A 16,363-nucleotide genomic window follows, 5' to 3' on the forward strand; every position below is an offset into this window, starting at 1 on the left:
GTCATACACAAAAGAAGAGCAAGAAAGAAACAGGAAAAGATCTCAATCATCATCATCACACATCAGACAAAAAAATTCAAACCCCTGCCCCAACTCAAACATCAATAGCAACCGCCTGCGGCACACTCGCATAAATAGCCCTCTTCTCATCCATCTCGTCATCCATATCCACGTCCTGCGAATTCGTAGGCGTCACGCCCTCCATCAGATCTTCGTCGATGCTGAAGCGATGTGGTGGGCTGGCACTTCCGTTCAAGGTGGTGGCCTTCGAATCCAGAGGTGACGGATCGTGCATCGAGCCCACGAATCTCAAATCGACATCAGAATTCGCAGGGGACAGCGCTTCGGGAGACGCGTCCCGTTGCTCGTGCTGGCGATGATGCTTCCGACGCCGGTGCTTCTTGGCTTGGTGGTCGCTATCGGAGACCTGCTCGGGAGGAACCCCGTGTTCTTGATAGGGAGGAGGAGGAGACCGAGTCAGGGGGCCATCGGTCCGGCGTTGCTCACCCGGGCTCCGGCTGCTGCTGCGTCGCCCATCAGACCCGGCGTCACGAGATGATCTGCCGCGGCGACCACGCGACACAGACCGGTCCCGGGTCGTTGGCGAATAACGGCCTCCCGAAACCCGTGAGCCCCGTGGGGTGCTGGCCAACTCTGTCGCGTCCTGCCTAGCGCCATGCTGGGCGTCAGGCTGCCACTCATTTGACGGCGACGCCCATGTAGAGTTCCTCCTCACCAGCTCCTCCGCCTTGGCATAGTACGAATCTTGTCCCGGGAAGCGCCGGTTGTGACCCGCAAAGTATGAATCGTCCATGCTGTATTCTGTAGCCGGTCCCGTTGGTCGATATCGCCTATCGGCGGACGTGTCAAAAGTCTGGTCATTCCCTTGTAACCTTGGCATCGATGATCCCCTTCCCTCCCCCGCTAGAACATCACTGACTGATGGTGCAGGTGGCACCCGAGGAATGGTTTCAGACCAAGTAGGCATGCGATGCTGGGGTACAGGATCGTTGTAACCACCATGGTCGCTTGGTGAGGGCGACGGCGGCGACCTGCCCCTGCTTGGGTAGCGAAACACGTCCTCGGCTTGGTAAGGGTGACTCGGAAAACCGAAGTTCGCTGGGTGGCCGGACCTGAGATGCGGGAAACCAGCTGGCGACAGGTAGCCATGTTGGACGTGGGCATCGCCGTTCATCGGCACTGTGGACCTGCCATGGTGATACCGACCACCATACGCAGGGGGCTCCGGAAACATGGAAAGCAAATGGGTGGCGTGGACTCGCTGGCGAGGATCGGGGTTAAGACATGTGTCGACGACGCGTCTGTACCAAGCCGGTACATTGAGGTTCGGGTCGATCTTGAGGGGGCGAGGGAATCGATCAGGCTCGTCTTCTTGGGTCGCCAGCGCCCACAGAACCATGCCAAGTTGGTAGAGATCAGACTTGACGCCAATGTACATCGAAATCCGCTGGTTGCTTTCGATAAGGGGTGTAACCTCGGGCGGCTCCCACCCGATGGGGCAGCCGCGGCGGTTGATGTCAATGATCTTGGCGTCATTGTTGCCATCGACGACGATGTTCGACAGGGTAAAGTCTCCTTGCACGAAGCCCGCCTCATGGATTTCGGCGAGGCCACCGACGATCTGACGCGCCCACCTTTCACGAATCGGCCACGGAATCTGATGGTTGCCATCATAAATGACATCAATCATGGCGCCTCTGGCGGCATAGCTAATGAGCAAGCCTGTGACATGCTTCTCGTCGTCGTCGACAACGATACCATAGAACCGGATCACATTCTCGGCACCGTTCGCGACCAGCTGGCTCAGAGCGTTGATCTCGTAAAGGAACTCGTCGACATTGTCCGGACCTGGGATCTCCTTCTTGATGAGTAGACGGCCATGGACCCGCACCTTGTAAACGAAGCCCGACATGTGGGAGTCGAACGTGAGCTCGCTCTCCCTGACCCGCATGCAGTCCACATGCTGAACCATGCTGATATGCGGATAATTGATGATTTCCTGGGAGATTTGTCAATACAAACAACAGTATCGTCCGCGGGCAAACAAGCAACGCACATTGGAATCCTCGACAACGTGGACATGCAGGCGGCCATCCAGCGTCTCGAGCTTGAGATTGGTGACGGTGGGGTAGAACTCGATCTCAGGAAGACTGTCGCGAATGGCCTCGTAGATTCTCGCGCTCTTGTCGCGCTGGTACTTGATGCGGCTCAGGTCTGCCTCAAGGGAATTCTCGGGGGCATTTCGGTAGTCGACCGAGATGGTGACACGACGCCAGAGGTGCTCCTTTTGCCGGTAAGTCACGAAGAACTTCTCCCGGTTGGACTTGTCGCGGAAGTGCATGGACAAGTTGAGGATCCATCGGGTGTCGAGCTCGCGCTCAATCTGAGCTTCATACTCGGTGGTAGTCATGGACCGCACGTCGACCAAGGAGAAGGAGTCGTTGTCACGGCAAAAACTGGCATTGACCGAATCCCTATTCACGTCGTGGAAGCCGTCCAGGTCACTGGAGGGATGCCAATACTCTCCCGGAGGGCTGATGGGGTAGGTTGGAGATGACAAGCCGCTGAATGGCTGGTGGAACAGGTCTGGTGCGCTCGAGCGGGGGTCCGAGAAGTCAAGCGTTGAGCGAGAGCCGTGGCCACGACGGTCCACCGAAACTGCCCGGCGTTCGGCGGGGGTAGGCCGGACGGGTTCGAGCTTTTCACGGACTTCGGAGCGCTGCCTCTGGAAGGTTTGGGTTCTCGGGAGGCCGACTACCTTCTGCGGGATGCGGCGCGTGACACCCGGCTGCGAGTCATCCTGGGGTTCGGCGGCGTTGTCGTCTACCAATCCATCATCAGGCCCAGCGTTCTTATTCCAGGACCACAAGGTGCGCCACAGACCTTGCATATTGGAGTTGTTGCCTGGTGGATGCGCTGTTGTCCCAGGTGCTGGACCAGCATTCGGAGAGGGTTGAGACATGTGGTCGGGATCCCGGCAGCGACCCCGTGGCGGTTCCAATACAGGCAACAAGCGTCTAGAGGGAGTTTCGGTTGGACGGGATGGCAAGAGCGTTGATCCGTTGACGGATGGGCTGATGGTCGGGATACCGGATCAAGGCTGAGGAGCTGGGATGTTTACCCCCTATTATTCCGCGCAAGTCTGCCTTGTTGACTTTTGGTTGCAGGCAGCGACGCTGTGCCGCCACGGATGCCGTCTTAAAAAAAGATGTGGACGGGATCTTGACGATGTCTCTGAAGGAACTTTAATTCGCAGTCCTCATGGCGAGCTGTACGCGAACAAATGCTGGCGTGAGCGATATGTGTGGAATGGATGCGCAATGGTTGCCAAATCGTTCCAAGGGGGGAAAAAAAAAAGCGAAGGAGGCTGGTGCGAATAAGCCACAGAAAGGCACAGCGGCCGAGGGGTAAAAAGTCAGGGGAAATGCGGTCAAAAAAAAGAGGGAAATATGCAAATCGATGCAACTCGAGATATTAGGTGTAAAAAAGGTAGTCGTCGCCGTGTCAAAGGATTAGGGACGCCTCAGCGGCGTGATGATGGAGTGGTGTCTTGCAATAATGGTAAATGGAAAGGGGGCGTGAGAAGATGATGTGAGACTGGAGTACCGGGAAGGGTAGAAGGAAAATCAAGTCCAAGACGAGGAGGAACGTGATACGAAGTAGTGTACAGGCGGAAGCAGTCGAGACTCGAGAGTGGTGTGAGCCACGAATGGAGGGTGGCACGACTTTGCAACGATGGGAAGTGACGGCTGGTCAACCTGCCGAATTACATGGCATCGGGTGGATGGCAGGAGGAAGGGACGGCGGGATGGAAGCAACGTGGGAATCTGGAAAGGTGGGAAGGTGCCGTGGTTGAATACCTGAGGTGATCAGGGCAATCACCTGAATCAATGGAGGTGACAGCCCCGACAATGTTGACGGGAAATGGGGGCCCAAAGCTGCCTTGGGATCTTTACGTTGTACTCTTGATGCAATGCGCGGGGACGGGGAACCTGGAATGGCGCCTGACACTTCGACCTAACCACAACCTTGGGTGAATCTGCACCTCAGCGTGACGCCGGCATATTCTCTACAGCGTCGAGCCTTCGCCTCCCTGCAGGCTGCAACTGGATGCATGAGGCACGCCAGTCGATCGGCTGGACAGGGCCGTAGTGGAAAGGTCCCAGTCCCGTCGTCGAGCGGTGGTGGGGCTGTGAAAAGCCAGTGGGGTTGAACCTCCGTTCAACACGTGTACAACAGAGCACCACAGTAACGGCATGGTGGGCGGGGAGGGGTTACTCCTTGGATACTCTTCACTCTGGTGACGCAGTGATTGCAGTGATGCAGACTGCAGGAGATGTAACAGACAGAAGACGGGAGACCAAAAGGAAGAGACACCATCACCGGGTCAACCTCCTCCGATGGCCCGGGGACGTTGTCGACCCATGCGGGCCGGGTTTCGGAGTCTTTCGATGAGATTGTGATCAAATGGCTTCCGTCAAGTTTCCAGCTGTTCCATGTGCTTGGTGAGGCTCTCTGAAAATGCGGGGGAACGGCAGCATTGAACAGGGCATTTCGGGCGTCATGAGGTCGAGCTTGACCCGAAATGGCATTGGTCAAGCCAGAATCGACGAGGGGGCGAAGGAACATCTGCTCTTTTGGGAAACAGAGACCCCCTCACCGCCGCGCGTTCCCTGAGACTGAGCCACATCCTCGAACGCTCATCACCACAGGATTCGAGGCATTTGGACAAAGACAGGAGCTGACCTGACGGCGGCGAGGAGTGTGGTCATTTATGAGATGACCAATGTGCTGAAGATTGAAATTCCCGCAAGCTACACGACATGGGCTCAACGGCCACGTGAATATGCTCATCTCAGCCCTGTTGGCGGCGTCGAGCGGCTCGTTACGAAGAGCAGGATGAAGGGACTGCTCAGGCTGAGGCTCTCCCAGCCCAAGAGAAAAAAATTCTGCACTTCTCCTGCACAATCCATCAATCAGCGCTGAGCCTGCACCGGATAGCAGCCGGCAAGCAGGACGTCATTGCTAAGCCCACCTACAGATCCCTGAGCCGCATGTCTCGTGCGGCCGGAGGTACGTATGCGGCGTTGGAAGGGGACTGGTGGTCTTGGGGGCCAGGGCCGAGAGGGTGGGGGAGGTTGGCAGAAAACTCCCAACCCGACGGCTACTCCGAGCCAATTGATGGCATAGGTCGGCGACGCCTCACAGGACAACGCAGACTTTACTACTACCATCAGAGCCCTATCTGCGCCTGAGCCTATCCAGGCAATCCAATGCGGCGCTCTCCCCATTGTGACCGAGACAGATCCGAAAACATCACGAAACTCAGACAGACTCCTGACTGCTGCCAATGGAAAGATGGCGGCATACGGAGTAAGTACCTGGGATGCTGGAACACATCTCCTTCACCAACCACCCATCCCCCCTCTCACCCACCCTCACCAGGAGGAGTCTCCAGTTCTTGGTCAATGCAACAACTTCTTGGCCATACTACCAGCCCCGCGTCCAAGGCCTCAAGCCCTAGAGCTGGGATGTTGTGTCTAGACTGCGCGATTCACCTCGATCTCCGACGGTATTGCTGCCCAAATACCCTCTGATAGGTAGGAGTAGGCGGCTGGGGAGGGGCCAATCCCCAGCTGACTCCAGTAGCGCAAACCTGGCATGGGAAGCATATCACCTGCGACACACACGCAGTACATCATGTAGGTACATAGGTACATACAGTAGGTACATACCTACATACAGCACACCTGGACGCACATCGGCTCTGGCTCTGCGCTCTGTGGGCTGCGCGCGGCGCGCGGGCAAGGAAGCAAGAAGCAAGCAAGCAAGCAGGCAGGCAGGCAGGCACCTAAGCACGTAACCGACGTACAGCATGTACATACCAAGGAGAGCAAAGCAAGCAGACAGGGCTGCATACGTGGGGTTGCTGGGAGCCAATATTATCTGCGTTGTCTGCGGGTGGGGAGGTGGTATGCTTACCAGTACTAGGTACTTGTACATACATACATCATCACTCAGGCTTGGATGATTGGATGTGAAGTGAAGCTAGAGGGTTAAGCCTTGAAACCCCCAAGCCTTGGATCGAGGCGTCCAAGAGGAACTGGTAGGTGCCCTGGGTTCCAGGGTCCTACACAAACATCTTAGATGGAGACGGATTGTGAACCTCCAAATCTCAGTTTGAGAATGCCGTCTGTTGTTTTGTTCAAACATTCGTACCTGCATCAGCCCCAACAGCCACCATCGTTGAGATCATAGTTCGTATCGATTCGGCGCCCCAACCAGCATAAGCCTCAGACAAACAAACACCCGGAGAACTCTTTGCCTTGGCACTCAATCTACCAGGTACTGTTGTCCATAGGAATGTACCTAGCGTAAGAGTCCCAGTTGGAACCGCAACATCCATCCGTTCCATCCGCCTTAACGGTCACCACCAACTGGGCATACCTCTCTAATTCCCCGTTCTCCCAGCCACCGGCTCAATCCTCCCCGCCACGTCCCCATAGAATTTGGGACATGGGACATGCTACCTCATACTCTTATATTAGTCGTAACCCACCTACCTACGTCACGTAGCACCCAGTAACCGCCGGGTCCTGCATGCGAGCAAATATGGAACGCTCCCGTCTTACGTATCTCAGGAACGGAGGTCAGGTACCACAAGTAAGCTGAAGCTGGATCAGAGAGGTTGGTATCCACTTCACGGGATATCTGATTAACGGCTGCATTTCACAGTCCCCTACCTTAGGTGCTCATCAGACATAGGGTATTACTACCAAGCCGCAAGACCCAAGGAAATGATATCAGGTTACAACCCCTGCCTTACGCAGAAATGTACAACCTACAAGCACCCGACATGCTCCAAGTTCTCAGCACGTGCGTACGGACGAGATCATGTCTTCTTTTAAATAAGAGTGAGGATGTGTCTTCGTTATATCTACGTACGGTAGATAGATTGCCTCTTGGCCATCCCGACATCATCTATGTCAGGCGGCCAGGGGCATGTCGTTTGAGAGGAGATGAGAGAGCAACCGACTGACAAGCTATCTCTCATCAAGTCTTCTGGAGGGTCGTGGGGCAAGAAGTCCAAGGCGGATGAGGTGCCTGTCGCTTCTCTTACCCTGGCGATGCCCCCCATCAAAGATGTTCTCGGTGATATTTGCGCGTTTACGTTGTTGTATGTGCTCGTGTCCTTGGATGCGCCCGTATCCATTCATCTCTGTGTTCCTGCCCTGCTCGCCATGCCAGAAGCGCCATGTTGCTGATACCAGTTTTTCGGTTGCTGAAATCCTCGTCCCCGAACAGGGGAGCCGTTCGTTGTCCTTCAATCCGCAGGGTCATGTGAGCGCCTGTCGACGCCAGTTTGGCCTGCGGGTGGGCGTATGCGGTTGCCTGCCTGCTCGCAACAGAGTAGATGGTCATGTCGTAACCATCTTCCGTCTCAACATCGTCAATCCGCAGGAAGAGGGCACCATTCTGTCGTGATCTTTAATCGTCATCTTCGTCCTTGTCCTTCTTCTCCTTCTCCCGCTCCTTTTCCTCCTCTTTCTCCTTCTCCCTCATCTCGCACACCTTGCAATGGTTGGCCTTCTCGCGGTCCAGGTTGGGGAAGATGAGCTCAAAGACCTCGCTATACCAGCTGACTGGACGGCCCTCGAGTCCTTCCTTGATGTTCTGCGTAAAAATGTTAGCATATCACCCCTCTTGCCAAAACAAACAAACAAATAAAACAAAAAAATAAAAAGTAAAAAATAAAAAGTAAAAAATAAAAAGTAAAAAATAAAAAGTAAAAAATAAAAAGTAAAAAATAAAAAGTAAAAAATAAAAAGTAAAAAATAAAAAGTAAAAAATAAAAAGTAAAAAATAAAAAATAATAAACACATACTTCAGGAAGCTCCAGCCAATCCGAAACGTTGTCCTGAGGGAAAATGATCATCTTGCACCCAGCGCGGCGGGCAGCCACGGTCTTCTCGCGCAAGCCGCCGATGCGAAGGACCTTTCCGGTAAGGGTCAGCTCACCCGTCATGGCGACGGTCGGGTCGACGGGGGTATCGAGGGCCAGCGACAACAGAGAGGTGGCCATGGTGATGCCGGCCGAGGGCCCGTCCTTCTGTACGGCGCCTTCGGGGACGTGAACGTGGATCTTGGCCTTGTCGAAGAAGTGATTATCCGGGAACTCGCGCGCCATGAACGCCTTCGCAAATGAGTAGGCAATAGTGGACGATTCCTTCATGACGGTCTTGAGGTTGCCCGTGATCTCGAAGGACGGGCGGCTGGAGGGCCGGAGGGCCGACTGCAAAATGGCTTCAATGTACATGGCTGAGCCGCCCAGTTGGGTCCACGCAAGACCCATGGTGACGCCCGGCGGGGTGACGTCGTAAAGCCTGTCAGAGGTGAAGATCGGCGGACCGACGTAGTCCTTGAGATTGTCCTTGTCGATGACCACATGGACCGTGTCAGGAACCTTGAGGGGTTTCCTAGGCTTCTCGGTAATTTCTTTCTCTGTGGCAGAGGTGCTCGCGGGAGCCTCCCGTGATTTGCCATCCTTCTGGGACTCCTCGAGAGCCGCCTTGCCTTCATCCGTGAGTGCCTCGGATTCGGGCAGACCCTCCTCGCCGAGATCCCGGACAATCTGCAAGGCAGACTTGCGGTAGACCTTCTCGATCTTCTTCTTCAGGTTTCGGACGCCGGCTTCGCGGCAGTAGGACTTGATAAGCTCCTCAATGGCTTCCTTGGTCAGCTTCACATCGACATCCTTGAGGCCGGCCAGCTCCTGCGCCTGCGGCGCAAGGTACTTCTCGGCGATGGCCATCTTCTCGTCCGAGACGTAGCCCGAGAGCCGGATGACCTCCATACGGTCGAGCAGGGGTTGCGGGATGGTGTCGGTCATGTTGGCGGTGCACACAAAGAGAACGCGCGACAAGTCAACGGGTACATCCATGTAGTGGTCAAGGAAAGAGCTGTTCTGCTCTGGGTCGAGCAGCTCGAGCAGAGCCGATGACGGGTCGCCCTGGTATCCGCGGCCAATCTTGTCGATTTCGTCGATGAGGATCAAAGGGTTCTCGGTCTTGCACTTCTTGAGGGCCTGAATGACGCGGCCCGGAAGAGCACCGACGTAGGTCCTCCGGTGACCCTTGATCTCGGCGACGTCGGTCAGGCCACCGACGCTAAAGCGGTAATATTCGCGGTTGAGAGCGCGGGCGATGGATTTTCCGATACTCGTCTTGCCGACACCAGGGGGGCCGACGAAGCAAAGAATCTTGCCCTCCACCGTGCCGCGCAGTTTGCCCACGGCGATGAACTCGAGAATGCGATCCTTAACATCCTTGAGGCCATAGTGGTCTTCATCCAAGACCTTCATGGCATTCTGGATGTCAAAGTTCTCGGCGCTGCGCATGCCCCAGGGGATCTGGGTCAGCCAATCGAGGTAGTTGCGGGTGACGTTGAACTCGGAGGCCGCTGGCTCGAGGTGCGCGAGTTTGTTAAGCTCCTCATCGAACACCGTGCGCACCGCCTCGGGCATGGCCAACTTGTCCGCTTTCTCCTTGAATTTCTCGACCAGCTTGTCCTTGCCGTCCGACTCAATGCCAAGCTCACGACGAATACCCTTCATCTGCTCCATAAGCCAGTACTCGCGCTGGCGCTTCGTGATCTTGCTCTCAACATCCTTGGTGATCTTGGACTGGAGCTGTGCATTAGCCAGTTCCTTCTTGAGCACCAGGAGTGCCTTGTGCATCCGGTCCTCGATGTTGAGGCTCTCGAGCACCTCTTGAAGCTCAGCAGGCTCGCCTGCGGAGACGGCAGCAGCGAAGTCAGCCAGCTTCGCCGGTTCCGACATAACATTGCCGGACGACTGGCTGATGGAGAAGGTAGAGATCTGATCCCTGAACAGGCTGTTCATGCTGGCCACCTCCTTGAACACGTTGACGATCTCGTTGGTCACGGCGCGGATTATCTGGCTCTTGGGGTCATGTGGCTCCTCGACGAGATTGTCGACGTTGGCGATGCTGACAGGATACTTCTTGAGGAACGAGGTGACCTCGTACAGGCTCTTCTTCGGCTCGGGCTTCGGCTCCACAGCGCTCTCCTCAAAGCTCGCGACCACGTCTCCCTTCTGCTCGGACTCCTCGGTGCCCTTCGGGACGGGTTCGGGAATCGGCTCGGAGGCACCCGGAGGGATTAGAGAAGACAACCGGATCCTGCGGTGCGGATAGAGAATGGCTGTCAAACCTGTCCCCTCGCCGTTGGCGGGGTTCATGGGGAACGCGCTGGTGACCTGGGCAAAGACGCCCACGTCGTAGACCTCGTCGCGGCTGCGAATGACGTCGTCGTCGGCATTCTCGTCTTTGAACAAGAACGCGCCGACGTAAGGCTGGCCGCGCTTCATCATTTCCATGATGGCGGCGGCGACGTTCGGATCCCTGATCGTAATAGCCTTGTAGAAGCCAGGGAACAGCGGCCGCTTGGCGATTGGGATCGCCAGAACTTGGGGATAGATTTCAGGAACGAGAGGTTTTGCCAGGGCCTTCTCGCTCCTGCGCCCGCGCCTGCCGCCACCGCCGCTGCTGCTGCCGCTGGACCCGGACTCGTCCCCGGACGACCCGGAAGACGCGCCACCCGCTGCGCTGCCCTTGCCGTCTGGCGGCTCTGGCGCATTATTCTTCCCTCCGTTGTTGGACGGTGCGTCAGAGGACGACTTGGTCTTCGCTACCTCTTCCTCCTCAGCCTCTCCCTTCTTTTCAGCATTTTTCTTCTCGTCCTCCGGGACAGGTTCCACGGTGTCAAAAAACCCTTCTTTCCGTTTCCCGAGAGCGGAGTATGTTGTGAAGTTCGAGAGAGACGCGGGCCAGCCGGCCATCAAAGGACTACGCAACCGCAGGGCGGTGGTAGCCGGCCTCCGTGGTATTGACGTGGAGGCCGGAGAGAGGGCCGTTCTGCTGGCTGGGAGAAGGCGATTTGCCGGCGTCGACAGCCGGAGAAGGCGCTGCCGGGGAAGCATGGTGGATGGTTAGAGAGGAAGCTGGGCAGAGGAGACAGGCTGAGCTGAGAAGTTGACGTCAGGATGGTGGAATGTCAAATTTCGGCGATAGAGCTCGGGACAGCTGCAGCGTCGGACCCGAGGAAACCTTGATTCCTGTCGTAGGTACAAGCCGTCCTAAAACACACTTCAGAGGGAGAAACTAATATTACACGGATTAAAAAGGCGCAGATGAGAAAGCGGAGTGTGTGCGTTTCGGGGAGTCGGTGGTCAATGGCAGCTCCGGCGAGGTCGAGGAGAGCCGGGATCCATGGCGTTGAGAGTCTGATGAATAATGCGGAATCCGGACAGCGCAGAGTGGAGGATGAGGCGTCGTTATGGTTTGCCGTGGAAAGTGCTGGCATTCGCAGGCGAACTTCGAAGTGGCAGGGATTTTGCCGCGCTAGCCACAGCAACTGAGCCACAGTTTTATCCCAAAACGGTCTGCTAAACGGCGGGGAGTGGCTGCCTGGACCCCACGTCCAACTTGCCCCGCCCCCGCATTCGAAGGTCCGTCCCGCAGTCTGGTCCCAGGTCGAGGAGGCTGATGTCCAGTGCTTCCCGCTCACATGCAAATCCTAGACACCTACCTTAGGTACGCTGGTCGGGCTGCATATCGGACGAGGCTGCACCTTGGTCCATGTCTTTTATTTTTTTCTGACCTTGTAGTCAACAAAACACCCACTCATTGCGCTCTCAGACCTGCTGTAGATCTTGAAACCTTGCAGGTTGGAATCCGATGTTGCTATCACAGGTCTGACGCCATCTGACGCTGGGCCACAGCATTGACACAGGTGACGGGGTCCAAACACACCCATCTGGACCCATCAGCATTAATATAAATTAAGACAGCCGCTTATTGTCTTACTTTTCAGTCTCACCATCTGTTCTTCGGCCAAGTATTTCGCTCAACCACCTGGTCCGGACACCTTCATCATTCCCAGGCATCGCCGTCATCTAGAGTACATCGCCAATCGCAAACATGCCTCCCAAGCCGAAAGACGATCTGACGCCCGGCCTCGCCAAGCTCTCCATCAAAACCACAGACCTCGATGACAAGTCCAAAGCCTCCAAAACCAAACCCACCAAGTCAAAACAAAAAGCCAGCAGTCCAGTAGCCGACAGCTGGGAAGACGAGGCTGACGCCCTCTCCGACTCCGATGATGATGGCCAAGCCACCCCGACAGCTGCCGCACCAGACGCCGGCACCAACGCTCCACCTCCCACACCTCTCTCCCCATACGGCCCGCCCAGCACCACTACGCGGGATGCCGACGATGACGACACATCTGGCACCTCGGCGCCTCCACCAACCCCTCTTTCTCCCGTAGCCGGCAGCGGATCAAAGTGCCAAGAGTCTTACCCTGCGTCCGGACCGGGCTTCACCGTCCCGCCGTTCGACGGGCCGGGCAGCTGGGCGGGTTCGTCATCATCCGGGCCCGTCCCCGATCGGAGACCGGAAAAGACGGACGCCGTCGCGCGGCGCATGATAGCGCACGCGCTGGGCGTGAAGGCACCCCGCATGACGGAGGAGCAGCGGGCATATGACAGGGCGGTGCGTGAGAACGAGCGGAAGCGGCGCGAGGAGGAGCGGGAACGAGAGAGAAAGAGGCAGGAGGAGGCGGAGCGGCTGAGGAAGGCGATGTGGGATGGGGATTGAGTGGGGGTTGGATGGATTTATTGTATATTGTTGGGATCTATTTTTTGGTGATATGTTGAGTGCAGACTTGAGTCAAGTTCTATTTTATCTTTGTCTAGAATCTTTCTCATCGTCAAGATATTACATACGTTCATCAACGACTGGCGCCGTTGCTGTGATTTAGTTCCCTGAGGCCCAAATCAAAGCGCGTACGGAACATGTCCTCGGTGTGGTAATTGCTTTTGACACCAGTACAGTACACTCCACCCCTATCCCAAGCTCTCCCATCACCACCTTATTATTCCCTTTCCCCGGCAGAAGTAACTGGCGGAACCACCTCCCCCATCCAAGTTAACACCACCTCACTCCCCGCTCCGCCATCCACATACCTCACCCCGACCCCGAAGCCTTCCAACCCCTCCTCCTCTGCCCTCCGATTCCACAACAATTGGCTCACCTCCCCCTCCCTCGAACACGCCACGAACCCCATCGGCCACCGGCTCCTCGCCAGCGCCTCCCGTATCCCCTTGGTCGCGGGCCGCTGCGTCACCAACAGCCCCAGCACCCCTCTTCCCGCACCATTCTCGTCTCCGCCGTCCGGGCTCTTCCAAGCCCTCCACCCCGCCGGCGCACCAGCAAACGCCCCTTCCAATTCCCGCACGAGATGCGGACCGGGCCGTTGGACGGCTTTGCACTGCGCTATGACCCGCAGAAATGGCCGGGGTCTTGACCTCAATGATTTACCAGAGGAAGAAGATGAAGCTGGTGGCGGGAAGGGTAACGTCCACGTGCCGAGGAGGTCGATGCCGCAGTCCGAGATGCCGCCGACGCGTCGCAGGTCCAGACCTAAGCGCGCCAGCGCGCCGGCGACGGTGTATTCAAAGTGGGTGCCGACGTAGACGGTGGAGGAGGGGTCGAGGTTGGTGCGGGAGGCGTAGTCGAGGAAGGTGGGGAGGGAAGTGTGGTTCAAGGAGGATGGGGGGTTGGGGTAGATTAGAGATTGTGGTTGTTTTTGTTTTTGTTTGGAACGCGAAGCTGGGGGGTTGTGTGGAGGTTGTGTTGGTGGTGGTTTATGTTGTTCTTGAAGGTGGTGTACTGATGGTTCCTGAGCCTCCTCTGAGACTGAGATGGGGTTGAGGTTTGCTGCGGATGATGCTGAGGAGAAGGTGCGTCGGAGGGGAAATATTGGTCGTGAAAGGCCGAAATGAAGAAGTCTGAAACGACGGGCTATGGGACGCATGGCTCAAGATTCATATGATACCTATCCTAAGGGTTGAGGACCTCATATCGACACGAAAGATCTGAGGATGTCGAGAATCAAGTTCGAAACTGACGGGAATCTCAGACATAAAATATTTCCTCTTTGGGAACGTTCGAATAGGGAATAGCGCCTGGCGTTTGGCCCGTGCTCTTCAACGCGCCAAGGCAACAGCTCGGAGTTTATCTTATCGCCAACCACCAACAACCACCGCCAACTACCAGCTCCAGAACCTCTCCAACTTTCCATTGCGCAGCCCTCTCTACACCCTAGAGGCTCTGTCCATGCATCCCTTCTCCCAGCGTACACAATGACCGACATTCTGACCCAACTGCAAGAGGCAATGGACCTCGTACGCCTCCCCCTGCTCTCTCTCGACCTCACCATCCATCTCCCCGCTAACACCCCGTCCAGCTCTGCACCATGTTCATCTCGGGCATCTACTACACCGAGCGGCACCACGACCTCGAAGCGTTCGGCCCCACCGACAAGATCCCGGACCTGAAAGCCAACCAGGAAAAAGAGGTCGAGACGCTGGACCCGCAGGCCTACCGCGACGGCCAGCTCGAGATCGCCCGCGACATCATCGTGCAGGCGCAGCGCATCGAGTATCTCGTGTCGGAACTCCCCGGGTTGCAAAACAGCGAGCGCGACCAGCTGAGGACGATCGCGGCGCTGGAAGAGGAAATTGCGGGCCTCGAAGCCCAGAAGAGGGAGGCGCTCCGGGAGCGGGACGAGGTTTTTGCGCAGTTGGATGCGTTGGTAAAGAGTTTGCAGAGGCCTTCGGAGTAGGGGAGGGGGAGGACAGGTAAGGATTTGGCTTCGTTTGAAGCATGCGCATCGGGTCTGGCGTTTGGGGGTTCGTGGTTTAGTTAAACATGCCTACTCATACAACGGAGATAGGGACTAGGTGGGCGAGATGGCGTTTGGGCGTTGGGAATAACGGTTCAACGGCACGAAGGAAAATGCAACATCTAATTGTCTATGAATTCGGCCGCTCGTGGGCAGCCCGGTCTATTTATTCAACTTCGCTCTATCAAGGGATCCCTTCTGATCTTCGACCCATTCCACCTCAAGTCGATTCGGATTTGAAGAACTGCGGGAAAATAGTCCGCAACTCCTCAAGGTCTTTTATCTGGTATTGGCATGCCGGCGTTGGAGGTGGCTGGATGCCTTCCTCCACGAGGTGGACCGTTGTCCAGCCGAGCTCGGCGGCCCGCTTGCAGTTCGTGTATGAATCGTCTGTGTACGTACCATGTCAGTCTGGGCAACCACATTGGCAGCCGGGGAGTTACATACCAACAAAGAAGCAATCCTCGACCCTCTCTACCCCAGCTTCGCGCATCGCCTTGTGGTACATCGCAGGCTGCGGCTTGCAAGTGAGGGGGATTTGGCTGTAGTCGCAGTAGGTGACGCCGTCAAAAAACTCCTCCACCTCGAGCAGGCGCACGACGCGCTTGGCGTGGTTGATGTAGGCGTTGGTAAAGAGCCACAGCTTGACCTTACTGCGGTCAATGTCGGCCAGCAGCTTCTTGAGCTCCGGCCGGGGCTTGATGATGTCGTCGAGCGGGAGAGCGTCGTCAACCTTGGCGTTGTAGTCCAGGGGGTCGATCTGGTGGTGCCGGACCAGCCCCTCGATGGCGAGGCCGTAGTTGCGGTAGTATTCCTGGTGTAACCGCACGGCCTCGTCATAGGGGACGGAGAGATGGGTGGCGCAGTATTTGTCGATGAGTTCCGCCATGAGGTCGTGGACTCTGGCGCCTGGGGTTGGTGGTCAGCAGTCGTCTAGCTGGCTCTTTCGTGAGATGATTAAACTCACTTCTGGGATAGAGACAATTGTCGACATCGCTGACCACGTTAGTTAAAGTTGATGCTGCAAGGGTACTCGGTTATTTGCGACCTACAAGAAAAAGACTTTTTGGGGGGACTTGATCCCGTTGAGGAGTTGTTGGGCGTCCATGGTGAGACTATGGCACCTCTGTGTCTTATCTGTGTGCTTTCTGGCAGCCACAGAAAATAGTCCAAAAGTTGTGGAGGCTCTACAGAGTTGATAATATATTGAGAAGTTGATGGCTCTGAGGGTTGTCGTCTAAGCCATGAAACAAATGCCTGGGCCAGTGTTGGGACTATGTTGAACCAGAGTCACTCCCTGACAGAAACTCCGAGGAAATAAATCAGTAACGCCAAAAATTATAAATTGACACCAAGCTGAACACTGCTCATCCAGACAGAGCTGGGAAGCGATGTTAATATATGCTCAGTATGGTGGCTTGCATGGAGTCTTCGAGTTGACTCACGGCGGACAGCAACCATTCCTGGCTTCTGGAGCTGCCCTTGCTTCCATGGAGCTCCAGGTCCCTCGTGAAGACACCATACTTCCTCTTTGGGAACTTACTGCCCGACTGGGACTAGTGTGATGTGGGCCGCT

At 56.2% G+C, this 16,363-nt stretch overlaps 8 protein-coding genes across 8 annotated transcripts; 3 read left to right on the forward strand and 5 right to left on the reverse strand.

The window, feature by feature from the left end:
* Positions 1–94: 94 nt before the first annotated feature.
* Positions 95–2,911, reverse strand: VTJ04DRAFT_4505 (uncharacterized protein; the record flags this gene model as incomplete). The annotated part of the gene is made up of 2 exons (XM_069362521.1): positions 95–2,020; positions 2,078–2,911. The coding sequence occupies 2 exons, from the start codon at positions 2,909–2,911 to the stop codon at positions 95–97; spliced, it is 2,760 nt and encodes a 919-aa protein (XP_069219459.1).
* Positions 2,912–6,890: 3,979 nt separating this feature from the next.
* VTJ04DRAFT_4506 (uncharacterized protein) lies at positions 6,891–7,159 on the reverse strand (the record flags this gene model as incomplete). The annotated part of the gene is made up of 2 exons (XM_069362522.1): positions 6,891–6,922; positions 6,967–7,159. 2 exons carry the CDS (start codon positions 7,157–7,159, stop codon positions 6,891–6,893), a joined length of 225 nt encoding a protein of 74 aa, XP_069219460.1.
* Positions 7,160–7,200: 41 nt separating this feature from the next.
* Positions 7,201–7,506, forward strand: VTJ04DRAFT_4507 (uncharacterized protein; the record flags this gene model as incomplete). The annotated part of the gene is made up of 1 exon (XM_069362523.1): positions 7,201–7,506. One exon carries the CDS (start codon positions 7,201–7,203, stop codon positions 7,504–7,506), a length of 306 nt encoding a protein of 101 aa, XP_069219461.1.
* A 3-nt stretch (positions 7,507–7,509) lies between these two features.
* VTJ04DRAFT_4508 (uncharacterized protein) lies at positions 7,510–11,020 on the reverse strand (the record flags this gene model as incomplete). The annotated part of the gene is made up of 2 exons (XM_069362524.1): positions 7,510–7,695; positions 7,907–11,020. The coding sequence occupies 2 exons, from the start codon at positions 11,018–11,020 to the stop codon at positions 7,510–7,512; spliced, it is 3,300 nt and encodes a 1,099-aa protein (XP_069219462.1).
* A 1,000-nt stretch (positions 11,021–12,020) lies between these two features.
* VTJ04DRAFT_4509 (uncharacterized protein) lies at positions 12,021–12,698 on the forward strand (the record flags this gene model as incomplete). The annotated part of the gene is made up of 1 exon (XM_069362525.1): positions 12,021–12,698. The coding sequence occupies one exon, from the start codon at positions 12,021–12,023 to the stop codon at positions 12,696–12,698; it is 678 nt and encodes a 225-aa protein (XP_069219463.1).
* A 133-nt stretch (positions 12,699–12,831) lies between these two features.
* VTJ04DRAFT_4510 (uncharacterized protein) lies at positions 12,832–13,917 on the reverse strand (the record flags this gene model as incomplete). The annotated part of the gene is made up of 2 exons (XM_069362527.1): positions 12,832–12,916; positions 13,067–13,917. 2 exons carry the CDS (start codon positions 13,915–13,917, stop codon positions 12,832–12,834), a joined length of 936 nt encoding a protein of 311 aa, XP_069219464.1.
* A 328-nt stretch (positions 13,918–14,245) lies between these two features.
* On the forward strand, positions 14,246–14,727 carry VTJ04DRAFT_4511 (uncharacterized protein; the record flags this gene model as incomplete). The annotated part of the gene is made up of 2 exons (XM_069362528.1): positions 14,246–14,287; positions 14,350–14,727. 2 exons carry the CDS (start codon positions 14,246–14,248, stop codon positions 14,725–14,727), a joined length of 420 nt encoding a protein of 139 aa, XP_069219465.1.
* Positions 14,728–15,007: 280 nt separating this feature from the next.
* On the reverse strand, positions 15,008–15,895 carry VTJ04DRAFT_4512 (uncharacterized protein; the record flags this gene model as incomplete). Its single annotated transcript, XM_069362529.1, has 4 exons — positions 15,008–15,177; positions 15,235–15,696; positions 15,755–15,783; positions 15,840–15,895. The coding sequence occupies 4 exons, from the start codon at positions 15,893–15,895 to the stop codon at positions 15,008–15,010; spliced, it is 717 nt and encodes a 238-aa protein (XP_069219466.1).
* Positions 15,896–16,363: the final 468 nt, after the last annotated feature.

Source organism: Mycothermus thermophilus (assembly GCF_041956435.1).
Source record: "Mycothermus thermophilus strain CBS 625.91 unplaced genomic scaffold VTJ04scaffold_3, whole genome shotgun sequence".
Taxonomy (NCBI): domain Eukaryota; kingdom Fungi; phylum Ascomycota; class Sordariomycetes; order Sordariales; family Chaetomiaceae; genus Mycothermus; species Mycothermus thermophilus.